The sequence below is a fragment of the Rhinopithecus roxellana genome, chromosome 4 (genome assembly GCF_007565055.1).
Source record: "Rhinopithecus roxellana isolate Shanxi Qingling chromosome 4, ASM756505v1, whole genome shotgun sequence".
NCBI classification, from domain to species: domain Eukaryota; kingdom Metazoa; phylum Chordata; class Mammalia; order Primates; family Cercopithecidae; genus Rhinopithecus; species Rhinopithecus roxellana.
This window is the reverse complement of record NC_044552.1, coordinates 76,729,065-76,751,310: the sequence shown is the minus strand read 5'-3', so window position 1 is coordinate 76,751,310 and position 22,246 is coordinate 76,729,065. Positions and strand designations below refer to the sequence as shown.

The window sequence follows — 22,246 nt, the reverse complement described above, 5'->3', positions numbered from 1 at the left end:
GAATCAAATAGACACAATAAAAAATGATAAAGGGGACATCACCACTGATCTCATAAAAATACAAACCACCATCAGAGAATATTATAAACACCTCTATGCAAATAAGCTAGAAATTCTAGAACAAATGGATAAATTCCTGGACACATACACCCTCCCAAGACCAAACCAGAAGAAGTTGAATCCCTGAATAGAACAATAACTAGTTCTGAAATTGAGGCAGTAATTAGTAGCCTACCAACCAAAAAAAGCCCAGGACTAGATGGATTCACAGCCGAATTCTACCAGAGGTATAAAGAGGAACCGGTACCATTCCTTCTGAGACTATTCCAAACAACAGAAAAAGAAGGGCTCCTCCCTAACTCATTTTATGGGGCCCTAACTCATTTTATGATACCAAAACCTGGCAGAGACAAAACAAAAAAAGAAAATTTCAGGCCAATAATTCCTGATGAACATCGACACAAAAATCCTCAAGAAAATACCAGCAAACTGAATCCAGCAGCACATCAAAAAGCTTATCCACCACGATCATGTCGGCTTCATCCCTGGGATGCAAGGCTGATTCAACACATGCATATCAATAAACGTAATCCATCACATAAACAGAACCAATGACAAAAACCACACGATTCTCTCAATAGATGCAGAAAAGGCCTTTAATAAAGTTCAACATCCCTTCATGCTAAAAACTCTCAATAAGCTAGGTATTGATGGAACATATCTCAAAATAATAAGAGCTATTTATGACAAACCCATAGTCAATATTGTACTGAATGGGCAAAAGCTGGAAGCATTCCCTTTGAAAACTGCCACAAGACAAGTATGCTCTCTCTCACCACTCCTATTCAACATAGTATTGGAAGTTCTGGCCAGGGCAATCAGGCAAGAGAAAAAATAAAGGGTATTCAAATAGGAAGTCAAATTGTCTCTGTTTACATATGACATGATTGTATATTTAGAAAACCCATCGTCTCAGCCCAAAAACTCCTTAAGCTGACAAAGCAACTTCAGCAAAGTCTCTGGATACAAAATCTATTTGCAAAAATCAAAAGCATTCCTATACACCGCAAACAGACAAGCAGAGAGACAAATCATGAGTGAACTCCCATTCACAACTGCTACAAAGACAATGAAATACCTAGGAATCCAACTTACAAGGGACGTGAAGGACCTCTTCAAGGAGAACTATAAACCACTGCTCAATGAAATAAGAGAGAACACAAACAAATGGAAAAACATTCCATGCTCATGGATAGGAAGAATCAATATCATGAAAATGGCCATACTGCCCAAAGTAATTTATAGATTCAACACTATTCCTATCAAGCTACCACTGACTTTCTCCACAGAATTACAAAAAAACTACTTTAAATTTCATATGGAGCGAAAAAAGAGCCCACATAGCCAAGACAATCCTAAGCAAAAAGAACGAAGCTGGAGGCATCACACTACCTGACTTCAAACTACACTACAAGGCTACAGTAACCAAAACAGTATGGTACTGGTACCAAAACAGATATATAGACCAATGGAACAGAACAGAGACCTCAGAAATAACACCACACATCTACAACCATCTGATCTTCGACAAACCAGACAAAAACAAGCAATGGGGAAAGGATTTCGTATTTAATTAATGGTTCTGGGAAAACTGGCTAGCCAGATGCAGAAAACAGGAACTGGACCCATTCCTCACACCTTATACAAAAATTAACTCAAGATGGGCTAAAGACTTAAATGTCAAATCCAAAACTATAAAAACCCTAGAAGAAAACCTAGGTAATACCATTCAGGACATAGGCATGAGAAAAGACTTCATGACTAAAACACCAAAAGCAATAGCAACAAAAGCCAAAATTGACAAACAGGATCTAATCAAACTAAAGAGCTTCTGCACAGCAAAAGAAACTATCATCAGAGTGAACAGGCAGCCTACAGAATGGGAGAAAATTTTTGCAATCTACCCATCAGACAAAGGTCTAATATCTAGAATCTACAAGGAACTTAAACAAATTTACCAGAAAAAAAACAACCCCATCAAAAAGTGGGTGAAGGATATGAGCAGACATTTGTCAAAAGAAGACATTTATGTGGCAAACAGACATATGAAAAAAAGCTCATCATCACTGATCATTAGAGAAATGCAAATCAAAACCATAATGAGATACTATCTTACACCGTTAGAATGGCAATTATTAAAAAGTCAGGAAACAACAGATGCTGGCAAGGTTGTGGAGAATTAGGAACACTTTTATACTGTTGGTGTGAGTGTAAATTAGTTCAACCATTGTGGAAGACAGTGTGGCAATTCCTCAAGAATCTAGAGCCAGAAATACCATTTGACCCAGCAATCCCATTACTGAATATATACCCAAAGGATTATAAATCATTCTACTATAAAGACACATGCAAACATATGTTTACTGCAGCACTATTTACAATAGCAAAGACTTGGAACCAACCCAAATGCCCATCAATGTTAGACTGGATAAAGAAAATGTGGCACATATACACCATGGAATACTATGCAGCCATAAAAAAAGAATGATTCCACGTCCTTTGAAGAGACATGAATGAAGCTAGAAGCCATTATCCTCAGCAAACTAACACAGGAACAGAAAACCAAATACCGCATGTTCTCACTCATTAGTGGGAGCTGAGTGTGAACAATAAGAACACATGGGACACAGGGAGGGGAACATCACACACTAGGGCCTGTAGGTGGGTCAGCGGCAAGCAGAGGAAGAACATTAGGACAAATACCTAAAGTGTGCGAGGCTTAAAACATGGATGACAGGTTGCTAGGTGCAGCAAACCACCATGGCACATGTATACCTATGTAACAAACCTGTACCTTCTGCACATGTATCCCAGAACTTAAAGTAAAATAAAATAAAAGTTTTCTATTCTCTTAAAGAGAATCATAAAGTTCTTAAAAGGTTTCAAAACAGGCCTGGTGCAGTGGCTCATGCCTATTATCTCAGCACTTTGGGAGGCCGAAATGGAAGGATCACTTGACTCCAGGAGTTTGAGACCAGCCTGGGCAACATGATGACACTTCTCTTAAAAAATAAAAAACGGGTGGCGGGGACAGGCATGGTGGCTCACGCTGCAATCCCAGCACTTTGGGAGGCTGAGATGGGGGATCATGAGGTAAGGAGATCAAGACCATCCTGGCCAAGATGGTGAAACCCCATCTCTAGTAAAAATACAAAAATTAGCCAGCCGTGGTGGCACGCACCTATAAACCTAGCTACTCAGAAGGCTGAGGCAGAAGAATCGCTTGAACCTGAGAGGTGGAGGTAGCAGTGAAAGCCACTGCACTCTAGCCTGGCAACAGAGCAAGACTCCATCTCAAAAAAAAAAGCAGCTTCAAAACAACAAAAAAACACTTGAAAAATAAGTTTGTCTATAAATACTAGTGTGTATGTATATATGTGGGTGTATATGGTATAAGTTTTTTAAGAGAAAAGAGGAATCATGCTGTAAATTCAAATAGTAATGATAGGTCATGACTCCAAGAATGAGAATCATGGATCAGAGAGATGTATGTCTGAATTTCCTCTACACAGTGTATCAACATTCATAAGGAAAAAATTTTTTGTGCCTTCCCAAACTTTACTTATATATTAAAAAAAGACAATGTTAGAAGGAACATATTTTTAAAAATTCATTAAAGCAGACCAAATATAAAATAAAAGATATGATGGTCATTTTACTCTAGATGATTTGAAATTTTATTTTAAAAGTACATAAAATTAAGCCTTTGTATTCTTATAAAGTGTCACTAAAAATATTTGATTACTAATTGGAGTATAAACTGAAGTATCAACCTAGCCATACAGATTTATACATTTATCAACTGAATCTCATACACAAAAATGTATTCTTTATCATGACAATCCACTGTTATTAAGGGACTCACTTTCTCCAACAATGTTAGTATAATCTGTAGTGCACTGCGAAATAACTGCCTAAATGTTTCACCAAGTTTTATTATCCATGATACTCACTGCCAAGTCTACCCAAAGCACTGTAGGAGGCTATAATCCAAATTATTACAAAATTAATTTATTCATTTAAATCATGTAATTTCAGGAGCAATCTTTCTCCAGAAGCTTAGCAAATTTCTTACTGCTTTATAGCTTAGCAAATTTCTTACTGCTTTATATTAAAATGCAAATGCATGAACTCTAAAAATCTCACCATTATTTTTAATTACAGAAAGAACACCAATAGATTGATTTAAAACACATAATGTATAGTAAAATGCTTGTTTGTTCTGTAGTAAAACTTAATTGAATGCTCAAAGAAGTTACAAATTTGCTTTAAGCAACTTTCTCATGAAGTTGTAGATTCTTAAACGCCACACACAGAGTTTCAGGTTGGAATAATTCACCTTCCTGCAAAACGTACTACAGGTAAATAATTATAATAACAAAAATGACCTAATTAGCTCAGCTGTATGTACAAAAAAAGCAAACATAAATGAGGTGGCTCCATATTTCATTGCTTTGTATCACTGTGACACATTCACTGCCATATTCTTGAAGCTAAAATTCCCATACTAATTGGGAAAGTAAACACAGTATGAAACTAGAAGCTATGGCATTAGATTCTATTCTATTCTGCATTCTCCATCTGCTGTCCCACACTCACAGTATTTAATTTTAGCAAAATCGAATTCAGTATATCTCTACATGAATGCCTCATTAGACATCTCAAACTTCTGGCCTCCAAGACGGCCTCTCAAACAGGCTTTACTTCCCATCTCATTCTCTATCTAATATTTCATATCTCAGTATAAAGCACCACTCTCCATGCAGCTGCCCAAATCATAACCCAGGAATAATTCTTTCCTTGTTTTTAACCCATCCTCTACATCCAGCCTAACAACAGGCTCTGCCAATCTACCTCTAAAACCCCAAATTTACTGACTTTTCTCCATATCTCCCATCATCACCCTAAATATCACCATATTCTTTTTTTTCAAGATAAATAATATTGTAATACAATGCATTATTTTACTAGAGTCACATTCTTGACTCCATATTCCATTCTACATTGAACAGCTCTTATATCATATTCTATATCTCATCACTCCCCTGCTTAAAAGTCTTCCAATGGCTTAAAATCCAAATTGTTTTCCTTGGCCTACAGGCCTTAGGTAATTTGGTTCTTTCTCATCTCTCCAAACTCATCTCGGGCCACACTTCCTCCTCAGTCACTACACCTAAGACATGTTTATCTTCTTTTAACTTCTCAAAACATACCCATTGTGGACTGAATGTTTACATCCCCCTATAATTCATGTTGAAACCCTAACCTCCAACATGATCGATAAGGTGGTGGGGCCTTTGGGAGCTGATTAGGTCATAAGGGTGGAGTCCTCATAAATGGAATTACTGTCTTTAGAAAACAGACCCCAGAGAAAGCTCTTGCTCTGTTTTACTCTGTGAGGACACAAAGAGAAGATAGCTATGAATCAGGAAGTAGGCCCTCGTCACACAATGAAATTGCAGGCATCTTCGTCTTGGACTCTCTAGCCACCAGACTGTGAAAAAATAATCAGAGGTCTTCCCTAATCACCTTAATGTAAACAGGTCCAATTCTAATTGGTCAATATTCTCAGCACTTTACTGCTTTCAAAACAGTATAAATGAAGCTTTGTGTAGTGGTAGTATCATAGCCAATGAGGTTTATTCAAGACATGATAATTGCTAACTGCAAACAGCATAAAACCAACGGCCAAAAACATGCTTTGTGTCCCACAAGGCTTATGAAAAGAACCAGATATAGACAAGTGCCATTTTTGCTAAACAGAATGCTTTAAAAAAAAAAAAAAAAAAAGTGGGCAATAGAGAAGGGTATCTTTGAAGATAAACCTGTGTTTATCTACACCTTTAAAAGCTATGCATAGGATTAGTTATCTGGAAGTGCCTAGAATATTCCCACTTCAGTGTCTTTGCTCTTGCTGTTCACACTGCCTAGGAAGTTTTTAATCCCAGATAAACATGCATGATCTCCTAAACTGCTTCAGGTCTTCATTTAATGTCATCCAATCAGTGAGGACTTCCCTGACCCTCGTATTTAAAATAACAACGCCCTTTCCCAACAAAGTCCTTTCTCATCTTCCTTTGCTTTTTCTCTCATGGCACTCATCATCATAGGACACGTAACACATATCACCATCTCTGATTTGACCACTGGTATAGACTCCCACTTGGTCCTTTTCAATTCCCATTTGCTTCTTTCTAATTCATTAACCATACTGCAGTCAAAGGGATGTCTTAAAAAGGGAAATCTGATTCTGCTATAGGTCTGCTTAAAATGTTTCACTGGTCTCCTACCATCCCACTCTCTGTTCCTCCCGCCAGGGATTAAGTTCAATACTGTTAAAATGGCCTATAAAGCCCTGAATAGGCAGGGTCTCTGCCTTGACTTCCACCTTACCACTCTCAATCTTGATCATCACATTCTAGTCAGCACTCAGAACTTAGTAGGCTCTTTGCTTATGAGCCTAGCCCAGATCATTCCTTCAGACTGAAACAACTTTCACCACTACCACACCACTCTCTCTGGCCCTTCCTCCTTCCTGTACAATTTCAATTATAAATGTAACAATTACATAAAAGCGATCTGTTTAATGCCTGGCTCCTCTGCTACCCTATACATTCAGAGGGAAGGAATCGTGCCTGTCATATTTACCCAGTGTCCCCTGTGCTTAGCACAGAGGCTGGCACATAGTAGGTTCTTATATTGGCTAGCTAATCCACACTACCACCGTCCAGGCATGATTCTCCCATAATAAAGATTGAATTTGCAGCCATGAAGATCAAAGACAATGAATGTTGCTGCCAAGACTTGATTAAACACAAGACTATAAAATCTGTGAGAAATATTTGTGGCAATGGAAGAAAGAACAAAAATTTCCAAAAACTCACATAGACAAGGAATGAAAAATAATAGATGAAACAAGACTGGCCATATACTGGTAACAGATGAGGCTGAGTGACTGATAGAGATTCATTCTACTATTTTCTTTGCTCTTATTTACACAATGTAATCTCAGTGTCCCAAAAACTGATAAAAATCTGAATTTTGCTAAAGACTGTAAAAAAGGAAGCTTATCTAATATCAATCTTCCAATGAGAAAAAAAGGTTCAAGGAAGAGTAGTTATGCCTCCTACAGTTCTACTTAGGAATCTACTTTTATACCACCTACAACTAGAACAGAATCTGACACTGTAACAAAAATCATAGAAATTAAAGACTCAACATAGATACACAGACAGGCAGTAGCTGCATTAAGTCTAAAAACTCTTGTTTCTGTTTTAGTAGTTTTTCTGTTACCAGTTACTTCTAGGAAGTTATCTATTTCCTTCTATCTAGTAAGTCCTGCTTAAAAAGAAGTCTGAGAAGGAGGGGGATGGGAGAACAATAAAAATTATTCATCCAGAAGTTCTTTTGAAATGAACTGAAAACATCTATCATCAGAATTAAAGTGCATGTGACTGTTGCTTTAAAATCCTTGAATCCGAGTCTTATGAGGTATTACCACCTTCGTATTTGTAATAAAACTCCAGCTTTACAGACATCACCTAGGGGGAGGGAAGGGAGTTGGAGAAGGGGTAGAAAAGAAAAGAAAGAAAAGTCCAGCTTAGAGAGAAAAGTGACCTGCCATGATCATACAACTGATAAGAGACACAGCAGTAAGTAAATAGATCAGGTCTGGTGTTCCATCTCAGAACAACAGATTTTCAGTCCGATACTTACTCTACTATAAGCAGAAGTAGTAAAAACAAGGCAATGCACTGACAACCCACCTGTCTCTATCACACAAACCTCCAAAGAGCTGGAACCACCGGATTTAACTTTTATGTTACCTACCAAACAAAAGTATTTTCCAAATGTTGTGACTTGCTATAAAATTACCATTAGCTAATCACCATCTCCTCTTAGAAACCAGTTTTAAGTTAAAATGGCACACTATCAAATAATTAATGTCTAAAATATTAATTAGCTGAAAAAGCCTAACCAAATTTTAGAAACAGTGTACACTTTTAACATATTAGCAGTTAAACCTTGCCTTTATTTGCAAGTTTACAGAATGTATCTAATGCCAACCCTCCCAACCTTTTTTAGATTGTATACTCCAAAAAGCAAGAAACTAAGTTACGGCAAAAATATTTTTTATAGATTTCCTCAAATCACTGGCTTATAAGAAAAACAACTTGATATTAAATAGATAATAGCCTGCACTTGTAGTAACAACTGCTCATAAATAAAAATGCTACTTTCTTTTCTTTCTTTTGGCTGTTAACCTTATTTCACAGAGAGGTTAAACATTTTTATACATAAAATGAAAACTCATAAAAAAACACTGAAAGGCACAGTATGTCCTAAATGAGTTTTCTTGGTTTCATAAGCTTTTCTTATTTCTCTTTCACAGAGTTCTGAGAAATTAAAATTAGCATTTGAAAGTATTCAAAAATTGTTTAAATTGTTGTTTAGCTGTTATAATCTACAGGTGCAGTTCTAAATGAAATAAATGTGCCATCTGTTAAGTCACAATATTGAGAAATTGACAACTGCACTAACAGAAAGGTTTAGTATCTCTAACTTCACAAATTAATAAAAACTTCTTTTTGAGGAAAAAACTCTACATAAAATCCAATTCCATAAATAAATTCAAACAAGACACTTCCTTTAGTTTATTTTAATAGGAAACGATTCATGAAAAATTGTTAATATTATTTTCTGTTAGTATTAGAAAGGAATAAAATGAAGAAATCATGCAGTTAATATATAGTTTCTCTACACTTGCCAAAGACCACACAGTAGGTGCTGGGGATACAAAAATGTACGACATACCCCAACTAGGCTAATTGATATGCCAGCAAAATACATAAACCATATAACTGTACCAGAGTGTGACAAAATACAAGAGAAAACATTGCATAAATGGACAAAAAGTCATGACAGCTGAAAGCATTAACAGCTCTGCCTCCACTTCTCTATAAAGCTCTGTGAAGCCAGGAGCCATGTTTGTCCCATCAGTGCTGGATGATCACTAGCTGCTAGCATAATGTCAGATACACATTAGGTGCTCAATAAATGTCTGTTGACTAAAACAATAAAAGGAAAGCTTCTTACAGAAAGTGACAACTGAGATGAGCATTAAAACATGATTAGGAGTGAAAGGGGAAAAAGTATTCCTGATAAAAGAAACAGAATAGAAAATATCTACCATTTACCCATTTATGTTAATTAACATTCAGCATTTTACTCCAAAATATATTTTCTACAAGCAACATTTACTGAGCTAAAGATTTCCGAAATGAATATTCTCATTCTGAATAAACAGAAAATACAGTACCAAGGACTCCAGTATCCACAGCATACCTCTCATTAGACTTTGCTGTGGAGATCTCTCACAAGACTACTCAAAGTGTTAGGAGAGGCATGTTAGCTCAATTATAGCAGTGTAAGCTTAATCATAACCATCACAAATAAAACCAAACATAATAGCTACAAAAATAATTTATAACAAAAAACAAAATGGAATAAAGTATATTTTAACCAAACATCATTTTAAGTTGGATTTAATCAAACATAGCTTTAAAATTAATTTAATAAAATTTAATATAGGAAACTTTACAACAGTCATGTACTCAAGAAACAATATGACCCTGGCAGAAATAGAAAAAAAGTAATTTTATGCCTAAAAAAATTGTAATAAATGCAGTTATTAGAGTAAGTCAGCTACATTATGTTACACTCAGTTCTGAATGTGTAACATTTTGAGTCAGACTTCAGGTGAAAGATAAACATGAGCTGTAGCTTGGTCAACCAACCTTTTATGGACTGACAAGCATTTTCTTAAAAGTCCAGATAATAAGTATGTTCTCATAATTATTTAACTCTGCTACCGAAAGTAGCCACCGACAATACATAAGTGAATGAGTGTGGATGGGTTCCAGTAAATCTTTATTTACAAAAACAGGTGGCTGGCCCATGACCATATTTGCCAACCCTGTCCTGGAATCTAAAAGTGACTTCTCACTAACTCTTTTTTCATCAAGACCGCTTTACTCCCTTTCAAATACTTTCACATAAACTGTATTGGTGTTTCATAAGGCCTCTACAAATATCAATGAAGCAAACCTAACAGATATACTCTTGTTTTATAGATTAAGAAACTGAAGCTCAAAGGAGTTGACTTGATCTAAGGACTACTAAGACCTGAGACTAAAAACCAGGCCTTTGTTCTTCTAACACTTAATCATTATCCTCCATACCCAATCTTCCAATGCCGCAAATAAAACATTCAAATCATTTTTAGAATCCTCTGCTGAACCCCCGAGTTCTTTTTAGCAGACTCAGCCATTCACAACAGACTTTAAGAACATCCACTTAACTGTCTAATGAAATTATTAACTTCAATTGTGAAGCTAATTCAAATCCTTCTTTCTTTACATGATCCTCATCTTCTTCTATTTAGGCTATCTTCTTATTTACAAGTCTCCTAAAATATCATTTAATCTTCAAATCACCAGCAAGAAAAAAGGCAGTACACCTTCTTACGGAGGTGTAAATTATTTTAATCATTTAATAAAAGTTTGTGAACTCAGTAATAAAAATGTGGTAAGAGGCCTAGTGCCTAACTTTGCAAAGCTTATAATCTAGTTGAGAAATGCCAGATGTATAAATACGAAACTAAGGAATGACTCCATGTAACCTAGGTCAAATCTAAAAAATTTAAAACAAAGAAAGAGAAATGAAAAACTATAATTTACAGTATACACTGTCATAAAATACATGCCTTACTTGCTCGATACCACAGAAATGCCCTAAATTTTGTATAATGAAAGTTTAACGAATACTAAACACCGACAAACACCCATTTGATGTGGTAATAGCATAGTCCAAAAGTCAAAACTAGATCACATTTTTAAAAAATTATGGCAGGTGAAGGTTTTCTTCTGTTTTATTCTAGTCATCGCCATGAAAGAACATCTACTGGACTAACTCCCTGGCCAAAAACACTGTTGAAGATAGAGGAATTACAGGACATGCCCTCACTCTGCATGGTAGGATGGGACTGGAGAAGTAATCATGCAAGTTGAAACTAAGCAAAGTGATCTTCATAACTAATGAGGACAATTACGGTTGTTCCACAATCTTTAAAAAATTTTGTCAAAACATTAAAAACTCTTACTGTTGATTATAAATATACACTAGAGGCTGAGCACAGTAGCTCATGCCTATAATCCCAGCACTCTGGGAGGCCAAAGCGGGCAGATCACTTGAGGCCCGGAATTCGAGACCAGCCTGGCCAACATGGCAAAACTCTGTTTCTACTAAAAATACAAAACCAGCTGTGCATGTTGGTACATGCTTGTAATCCTAGCTACTCAGAAGGCTGAGACATGAAAATTGCTTGAACCTGGGAGGCGGAGGATGCAGTGAGCTGCAATTGCGCCACTGTACTCCAGCCTGGGTAACAGAGTGAAACTTAGTCTCAACAAAACAAAACAAAACACCACAATAAATGTATACTGAAAAATAAAAAGTTAAAAGAAATCCTAATATTTATTTAGTACATTATAATTTAACACATTAGAAACATTGAGAACTCTTTTATTTTTAAATTTTATTTTTTTTTTTTAGAGACAGGGTCTCACTCTGTCACTCAGGGTGGAGTGTGGTGGCACGATCATGGCTCACTGTAACCTTGAACTCCTTGGGCTCAAGCAATCCTCCTGCCTCAGCCTGCCTAGGACTGTGGGCACATGCCAGCATGCCCTGGCTAATTTTAAAATTTTTTTGTAGTGATGAGGTCTTGCTATGTTGCCCAGGCTGGTCTCCAACTCCTAGCCTCAAATGATCCTCCCAGTTGGGCCTCCTAAAGAATGCTGGGATTACAGGCATGAGCCACCACACCCAGCCAAAAGTATTTTATTTCTTTGTAAAAACTTAAGAACTTATAGTTTGAAGAGTGCTTGCTTTCTCAACACATAACTTATGGGCAAGCATCCTTCCCATGTCTTGGTGAATTGAAGTCATTTTTTCTACATTTTAATCAACTTCTAACATTTTATTATTTGTATTTCAATGTCATAAAATATCTGAGAGTTCTTTTAATAAGAAGTTTTTTATAGCATCACTTCCTTTGGGACATCTTCATCCTTTTGTCACAACTACTTTCCTTATTCATGCCAATAAGCTCACCTTTACTGCATATAAGTTCCTCAATAAGTTCCCCTGGCTGCATAATCTAGTCTCTTGAAGGGCAGCCATGTCAGCATTTCCAAAGTCAGTTATTGCTTCCATAACCTCCTTTCTTTCTATTCAAATTTCATTCCCAACATTATCAGTTTGTTTCTTTGTTGGATTTACATCTCTCTTGGCCAATTCCCTTTTTCAATGATCGATTTTTATAAAATGTTACATGGGCTTATTGCTGGAGACAAGGAGGCAACCACAACTACGTGCTTTGCTATCTGTGGGTGAAATGAATAATAGACATAGAGAGGCCACTCACTGACAGACATGGAAAGAAGTGACATAATTTATTACTGATCATAAGCTCATCTGTTGTTATGTAATGATTCCTGGACTAAACTAGCAACAAAGTTTGCATTTTATGTAATTACCTGCAGTCAATATACCACAGTAATTGAAATTTGAACCATACAGTTGAGGACCTAGTGTTACTTAACTAAACCATGGTAACTGAAATTCATGCATACTGGAACCATGTAAAGGGAGGACTATCTGTACATAAAACAACTGTTTGAAAACACTAGAGGGTGATCAATGCAGGCAAGATCACAGAGTTATTTAAATTCTCCAAAACATGAGGGATACAGAGATGACCACCACATTCCACTTAGCTTTTTCCTTGGGAGTATTTTCTAAACCACAGCAAGGAGAAAGGGAATTGAAGCACAAAACAAGTCTACTGTCCTGAGAAAGCAGAGGTTGGAGTTCAATCCCCACACATATGGAGGTATCTTTGTACGCACCCAGAATTTTCCATTGTGACCACAGAAGGGTCACGCCTGAGAAATCAAAGACCACATCCCTAGAGTAATGGCATTTCCTTCAGAAGCTAAACCCAAGTTTATATGACATATGCCATATGTTAGGGGCTAAGCAATCAGTCTAATGCTAGAGAATCCATGAACAGAGGGACACCAAAAGACTAGAATGTAAGGGATGACTAAAAGTAGCCTCTGCGCAAATCTGGGCACAGAGGCTACAATTTAAACTTGTACCACCAATTCTAAAATGTATCAATTACTCACAGGGCTATGGCTGTATCATATTTTATAAAGTGGTATTCCAAAATTAAACACTATTATACTTACCATTTTGTAATCCCATCCAGAGTTGCTTGTGATCTTTTTTCTGCATTTCATTGATTACTTGACTTTTATGTTTTAAAGCATCAGCTTCTTTCATACATGACATAAAATGAGCTTCAATTGCATCCTTAGATGGACAGTGCAGAAGGTCTTTTTCTGGAAAACTCTATCAAAGGAAAAAATACACACATAAAACAGGTACACACATTACAAAATTAACCTCTTAAAAGAGAACTATATCCCCCAGTTTATCAATATTTCTAGTAAACTATCTCTTAGCAATGAAATAACCCAAAATACTTTTAAATTTAACTTAAAAATCTTTAGCTATTTGGCCCATTTTGTACTTTTCCCAAATAATTCTTACGTGTTTTATAACAACGGAAAAAAGGCATCAAAGGGTAATAATCTGAAAAATAGCTTTTCAACTGACCATACCAAGTAATGGCAAAGATGTGAAATGGAGCCCTCACACAGTACTAACAGAAATGTAAAATAGTATAACCACTTTGGAAAAGTCTGGTAGTTTCTTAAGGATAGTAAACAGACATCTACCATCTGACCCAGCCATTCCACAACTAGGCATTTACCTAAGAGAAATGAAAGTAGTATGTCCATATAAGGACTTGGTACATGAATGTTCACAATAGTTTTATTTGTAACAGCCCCAAAGAGAAAATAAATCTAAATATCAACAGGTAAATGAACATATAAATTGTGGCATAAACTTATTCACTTTGAATAGGTAAAGCTCCCTATAAGTCAATTAGACCTCAATAAAGCTGTTAAAAACGAGATTTTAAAGTCAAATAGCTAAATTTACATTCTGTAACTTCACTGATTCTTTTAGGCAGCTAAAGCAATGATCATTGGACATGCACGGAGTTATGTAAATGAAACGACTGATGCACTTTTCACTGAAAAAAGATAATAACAGCTAACAGTTACTGAATACTTACTGTGACACTGTATTAAAACTTTTTATATGGATTATCTTATTTAATCCTCACAACACTTGAGGTATACATTATTATTATTGCTATTTTACAGATAAAAAAATTAAAGTTAGGGAATGTCTAAAGTCGCAAGTGTCATTCAGCTTGCTAGTCATGGAGGTAGGATTTAAGGCTAATTTGACTCAAGTCCTATCTTTTAACCATTGTACAATATCACTTCCTCCAAAGACTTAAATATTTAAGATAATCATTATATTCAATCATGATTTAACAAAGTTATTATCCTATATGTCCTTTAATACATTTAAACAGAAGTAAAAATGGCAAAAAAAAAAAATAGCATATAGCCTACTCAGGTTACTGTATTCATAAGCAAAATTCAATTATCCCTGTCATGGAGCTTTCATAAAAAGAATGAAATGAAAAGATAAAGAAAGAAGTTCCTGAGTGACTATGAAACACTGATGGAAAGCAGGAATTAGAAAGCGATTAAAGACACCATTCTTCATCTTTCTCAATAAACTTGTTTAATAAGTCAAATTTATGATTCACATACAGTCAAATGGAGAAATCAAGAGTACAATTAAATGAGTTTTGACAATGAGTAACTGTCAGCTCAAGTACAGAGCATTACCATCACCCACAAAACTTCCTCTGTGCCCTTTGCAGTCAGTTCCCTCATTCCCTTCCCAAGAAATCACTGATGACACATAACACTAGATTAGTTTTGCCTGTAATAAAATCTCATACAAACAGAACTGCAGTATTGTGTAACTTAGTATCTTTCACTTAGCATAATATTTTTGAGATTCATTCCTGTTACTGCACATATCAGTAATTAATTCCTTTTTGTTGCTGAGTAGCATGCCATTTAATGAATACACCACAATCTGTTTATCTAAAAACTTGTAAACTTCTTAATAGACACTGGGATTGTTTCCAGATACTGGCTATTATTTAAAAAGCTGCTACGAACATTAACACACAAGTCTTTTATAGACACATGTCTTCATCTTTCTTGGGTATACAGCTGGAAAAAGAAATGCTGGGTCACAGAGTAAGTGTATGTTCTAACTTTACTTAAAAACTGCCACACTACTTTTCAACATGATGTATGATGTTACACTCCCACTAGCAATGTATGAGTTCTGGTTACTCCATGTCCTCAAACTTGCTACTGTCAATCTTTTTCATTTTAGTCATTCTAGTGAGTGTAATGTAATGTCTCTTTGTGGTTTTAATTTACATTTCCATGATGACTAAAGATGTTGAGTGCCTTTTCATGTGTTTGTTGGTAAATTCATATATGTTCTGTGAACTAAGATTTTTGCATTTGTTTAAAAGCAACTACTAGGCAAGAAATCGAGTCTAATGTGAATTTTATGGTTGCATATGTAAATATTGTTCACAAGAAATGCTAGGTGAACAGAAAATTTCACCCAGCTAAACCAATCAGCTAGGAACACATACAATGCACACATGTGCACACCTCCAAAATGGACCAGCTACTTCAATTCATGTAATGAGTTGTATTCAACTACATCAGGTGCTACAATTTCTTGTTTGATATCAGAAAATCCTCCTTTCACTTCACCTGTCATGGCGCAAGTCTTCCATGTCCATTTCTGCAAGCAAACTTCCAGTCTTTGCAACATGAAATGCCATATTTATTGTAGTATGTATGCATTTCTCATACATTTTACCTGTTAAAACTGCGGTATGGTTTTTACTAGGTTCCTGGTTTTTTGTCAGTGTAAGTTTGCGGATGTTGTGCCCCTAACCCTTTTCCCCAGAAGCAACCCTTTCCCCCATTAAGTCCAGTGGTTTTCATTGCACAATTTTTAATAGCAAAGTTAAGAACACATACAATGCATTATAGAAGTGCCTACACTGAGCAGACATCCTTGCCTTTTTCCTCATCTTAGAGTAAAACATTCAATAAACCATCATGTAGCATGACTTTAACTGTAGCCTTTTCATACTTTTCATATCTACCCTTTGTCAAATCGAGTAAATTCCCTTCTATTCCTAAGCTTGCTATAAGTTTTGATGACAAATGGGTATTAAATTCTGTCAATGAAAGACTTTGTCTGTATCTATTGATTTTTCTATTTTATTCTGTGATTTACATTGATTGAGATGTTTTATTTTGAGAGAGTCTCACTGTGTCACCCAGGCTGGAGCACAGTGGCACAATCACAGCTCACTGCAGCCTCAATCTCTGGGGCCCAAGCGATCCTCCCAATTCAGTCTCCTGAGTAGCTGGAACCACAGGTGTACACCACCATGCTCAGCTAATTTTAAAATTTTTTTGTAGAGATGAGGCCTCCTTATGTTGCCCAGGCTGGTCTTGAACTTCTGGGTTCAAGTAATCCTCCTGGCTCAGCCTCCCAAAGTACTGGGATTACAGGCGGGAGCCACTGCACCTGGCCTACATGCATTAAGATTTGAATGTTGAATCAGTTTTGTACTCCTAGGATAAACTCAACTCAATCATGGTGTGTACTGTCTTTTTTAATTATTGCAAGATTCAATTTGATGGTACTTTGTTGAAGGCTCTTGTATCGATGATCATGAAATACATTGGCTTATAATTTTCTTTTAATGTCTTTAACAGGTTTCAGTATCAGGGTTATTCTGGCCTCTAACACAAGTTGGTGTCTCATTTCTGGAAAAAGTTTGTAAAGAGTAAGAAAGTTTGTAATATTATTTCTTAAATATTTTATTTCATTTTATTTTTATTTTTAGAGACACAGTCTCACTATGTTGCCCAGGCTGGAGTGCAGGGGCTATTCACAGGCGCAATCCCACTACTGATCAGCAGGGGAGTTCTGACCTGCTCCATTTCTGACCTGAGCCGGTTTACCCTTCCTTAGGTAACCTGGTGGTCTCTTGCTCCCAGGAGGTCACCATATTGATGCCAAACTTAGTACGGAAATCCAATTGGCATAGCACACTACAGCCCAGAACTCCTGGGCTCAAGCGATCCTCCCGCCTCAGTGTTCTGAGTAGCCGAGATGACAGGCGTATGCCACTGCACCCGACTAGTTCTTAGGTATTTTATAGACTTCTCCAATGAAACTATCTGTGCAAGGTGTTTTACTCTGTGAGGTTTTTAAAAGTACAAATCAAATTTACTTGCAGATTAAAGAGCTATTCATTTCTGTTATTTCTTATGTCAGTTTTGGCGACTTGTGTTCTCATTGAATTTGTCCATCTGTCAGATTTATCGGCATAAAGGTATTTATTCAGTTAATATAAATGAATTATATAATGTGCAGTCATTTGTGCCTTCTTTCACTTAACATGATATTTTCAAGGTTGTTAACATATTATCAGTAATTCCTTCCTTTTAACGACCAAATTATAGTCCATTGTAAGCATACGTACAGTATTTTGTTTATTCATCAGCTGATGGACATTATTTATAATAACATTACTAAATAACCCGATGGACATTGGGTTATTTCCACTTTGCCTATTATGAACATTCATGTATAAGTTTTTGTGTGGACACAAGTTATTTCCATATTTTGCATATTAGAATTACATATTCAGTTCTCTTGGGAGTATTACTAGGAGTAGAATTGCTGGGTAACATGGTTAAGTATATCATTTGATAACATACCAAACTGCTTTCCAAAAAGGCTACACCATTTTCATTCTCATCAGCAACGTATGAAGGGTCTAATAAGCCTATATGTGTTACCGTTTTTTGGTTTTTTTTTTGGAGACAGGGTTGCACTCTGTCACCCAGGCTGGGTTGCAGACATGCGATCAGGACTCACTGCTCCTCCCAGGCTCAAGTGATCCTCACACCTCAGCCTTCCAAATAGCTGGGACTATAGGCACATGTCACCACACCAGGCTATTTTTTTAAAAATTATTTTAGTAGAGATGAGTTCTCCTTATGTTGATCACACTGGTCTCGAAATCCTGAGCTCAAGTGATACAGCTGCCTCATCCCCACAAAGTGCTGGGATTAAAGGCATGAGCCACCACATCCAGCCTTGTACATCATCTTTTTGATGATAACCAATCTAGAGGGTGTGAAGTGGTAACTCATTGTGTGGTTTTTTGTTTTTGTTTTTGTTTTTTTGCTTTTGCCTAAAAACTAGTTATGCTCAACATCTTTTCATGTGTTTACTGGCCATTTATATAACTTCTTCACAGAAATGTCTATTCAAATCCTTTAATTTTTAATTGGGTTTCTACCTTTTCATTATCAAGTTATTTCCATATTCTGTATATTAAACTATTAGATAGTATATGATTGCAAATATTTTCTCCCATTCTGTAGGCACCCCACACACAGTCTTGATTATTATAGCTTTGACACTGAGTAGTGTAACCATTATTTCTTAAAAATATTTCTTCTGACCCGTTCTCTCTCCTCTCCTTGAACTCCAATTACACGCAGACTGCCTGATATTATCCCAGAGGCTCTGTCTTTTCTCTACATCAATTTCCATCTCTCTATTCTCCAAACTGGGTAACTTCTGTGGATCTGTCTTTGAGTTCAAAGAACCTTACTTCTGCCATCTTTAATTTGCTGTTAAGCCCATGCAGTAAATTCCTCATTTCAGATATTTTTCCACACAGTTCTACAATTTTGTGATTTTTTTTCTCTTAAGTTACTGAATGTGTAACAGTTGTTTTAATTCATTTTTCTGGTAGTACCAAGATGTGGATTCTCTTAGGTCAGTTTCTATTGAGAGTAAATTTTTTTTTTTATTTGATATGGACCATATTTTCTTGCTTATTTGCAAGTCAAGTAGTTGTGGATTGTATGGTGGACACTGTGAATATGTTGTAAGGATTCTAGATTATACTGTCTTCCTTTAAAACGCTAAGTTTTATTCTGGCTGGCAGTTAATTTACTGGCAGCTCTCCTTAATCCTAAAAAGGCAGGTCCAGAGCAACTCTTACTCTAGGGTTAAAGACTGGCAATAGAGACTGGCAAACTTTCTGTAAAGGATTAGACAGTAAATATTTAACACTGTGCAGGTCATACAGTCTCTATTGCAAATACTCAACTAGGCTGTCATAGCCGCAAAGCAACCACAGACAATACGTATATGAATTTCCATGAATGGCTGCATTTCAATGCAACTTTATTTATGGTCATCACTAAATCTATATTTCATGTAATTTTCACGTTACAAAACATTTAAAAAAATTTTTTTCCAACCACTTAAAAATGTAAAAACTATTCTTACGTCACAGGCCACGCAAAAAAAGTCAGTGGGCCACATTTGCCAACTCCTGCTCTAATGTATGATCCTTACTCCAAAATCATGGCCTTTCTGGCATCTCAGGTAACTGCTCAGTATGTAGCCAAATGTCTCTCCACTTTGAATGAGCTGGAATCCAACATTTCCCAGCATCATAAGACGTTCAGTATCTTGTTCCACTCTTAACCCTACAACATTCACTCTCTACTAGACCTTGCAGAGTATCAGCTATGCATGTGCAACCCATGCCTCAGCCAAGCACCCAGGGAGAACGTACACATATACTTTGTGCTAAGGCGCCCACAGTTTTAAACACCATTGTTTTGCATATCAGTGTAAATGTTAACACAATGGGAAGGGCCAATAACATCTTGATATTATTATATCATGAAAACAGATTTGACCTGAAGAATCCATTGAAAGGGTTTCAGGAAACTGACACACAGAAGGATCTCCACATTTGTTGAATGAATGAATGAGTGAATAAATAAATAAACGAGTAGAGAACTATGATGTATTTTAATCTAGATTTCAAAGTATTTTAGAGTTTATTTTTAACACACAAAAAAATCTAATTATTGGAATTATTTTCCAACAGTAACAGAAAAGACTCATTAGGCAATATAGCACCCCTACCCTTAATATGTTTGAAGTATTTTTATCTCCACACCTCTCTAAACTTAAAAACTGTTGTATATGCAAGCATTCCTTGCTTTGCATTTAACATGGTGAGTGAAATTCATGCATACCAGCACTATGTGCTCCATCTGTACTGTTCTTTGGTAACTAAGGTGTTTAATAATATGGTATTGTGCAAAGCACATTATTACAAATGCACATGGAAATAAGCTCTAATGACCCACAAACTCAAATTCAGTAAAACAGGAAGGGAAAGTATCATATGAAGAACGAATGAACACCCTTTGGGCAGTAACTATGAATGGACACTCCTGACGGGAAAGAAACTCAGACACCTAAATGACTTTTTCAAACTCTACATGCCTCTCTCCAATAAAATATAGGAGATCAAGTGGATCACTTGACTTGAGGTCAGGAGTTCGAGACCAGTTCAAGTATCTGAGACCGACATGGTGAAATCATTCCTATTTGAGAATGAATCACTGTTCGTGATCAACTAATATAAGAGACCGACATGGTGGAATCATTGCTATTTGAGAATGAATCACTGTTCATGATCAATTAACATAAGTGTTTCCAATCACAAAAACCAAATGGTGTTTGTGAATTGGGGGTCGGGAACAGAGCAGAAGCAAGGTGGCTAAGAGAAATGAGGGACCAGCACTTCATAAACTATTGAGACAAAATTAGGTCACACTAAATTCAGTCTGGTCTTAAAAACTACAGGAATGAACATTTCTCAAAACAGAGGTAGATCAAATCTTTGGAATTCCAACTCCTAACCCTTCTCTTAATTCAATCAAAATAGCCTTAGAATTACTCAACAGTATTAGGTTGTCCCCTCTGTACTTCCATATCCACATCTACATGCAGGATTTCTCTTGTTCCCAGCTGACTTTTAAAAATTAACACCAACTTTCAAAACTTTCATAAATTTTATTTTTTACAGAGGCAGGGTCTCACTGCATTGCCCAGGCTGGTCTTGAACTCCTGGGCTCAAATGATCCACTCACCTCGGCCTCCCAAAGTGCTGGGATTACAGGCATGAGCCACTAAGCCCGGCCCAAAAACTTGTAAATTTTAAACAGTGTATTCAGCACTAATAAAGAAAATCAGTTCATACATTAAAAGTGTAAGTGTTTCTGCCAAGAGTTAGGAAAAAATTGAAAAGTATCTTACAGACAAATACTAACCGAAGCTTAGCAACTAAAAGAGTGTCATGGGAAAAGCAAGAAATAACTTCACTTGAAAAGAAAATTCTACTCGAAGTCTGTTTACTATGTATCACAAATGGGACAAAGGAGAAATGCAATTTACTATACCTTAAAATGTACTGTGATGTTCCAAGGAAGAGCTGAACTTGATGCAAGAAGATCAAATAGTAAACCAATTGGATAATGCCTAAAAATGAAACGGTATATTTTGAGAAAATAAATATGTAAAGTTGTAACTACAACTCCAAAATAAATTTCCAACACATATCTTAACACCAAATGTCAGGCTCTTTAACCACAAATCACAGGAAGGTTACATTCTTTTTTACGTGCCTGGGCTAGTATGATCTACTTTCCAGGCATCAGGTGGTTTCCTTCTAAACACTTCATTCCCACAGAAACCTCAATATGCACAATGGGATTGTGGGCAAAGGCATTCTTTATCAGCCGTGTGGACTGTTATGTCACAGTACTGCTGCATCTAATTGTCATCCCAGTATTCGTAAAAGACAGTTGATTTTTATAAATTTATTTAAATATCTTTTTTACTTTTAGAACTTAAAATTTTTAAAAACTGTAAGAACCAAGATGAGCACCTAAAACGCATGCAAATCACCTATTCTGTGGTTACTATTAACATTATAGCATATAAATTTCCAGTCTTTTACCTATACATACATATCTAAATATAGATTAGGACTATCCTTTACAAACTGTACTATAACCTTTTTCACATAATATAATGTCAACATTTTCCCAAATCACTGAATATTCTTCTGAAACCTAATTCTAAATTAAAAAAATATAAGTTCCAAAATAAGAGAACATTT

At 36.1% G+C, this 22,246-nt stretch overlaps 1 protein-coding gene across 4 annotated transcripts in view; it reads right to left on the bottom strand.

The window, feature by feature from the left end:
• ATG5 (autophagy related 5) overlaps positions 1–22,246 on the bottom strand; it is a 136,618-nt gene that overhangs the window by 82,344 nt on the left and 32,028 nt on the right. For all 4 annotated transcript variants that reach the window (XM_010352504.2, XM_010352506.2, XM_030929147.1 and 1 more), the window contains 2 exons: positions 21,525–21,603; positions 13,377–13,539 (listed from right to left, as the gene is read on the bottom strand). In XM_010352504.2, the coding sequence (XP_010350806.1) occupies positions 13,377–13,539; positions 21,525–21,603 (242 nt within the window). The remainder of the gene's footprint in view (positions 1–13,376; positions 13,540–21,524; positions 21,604–22,246) is intronic.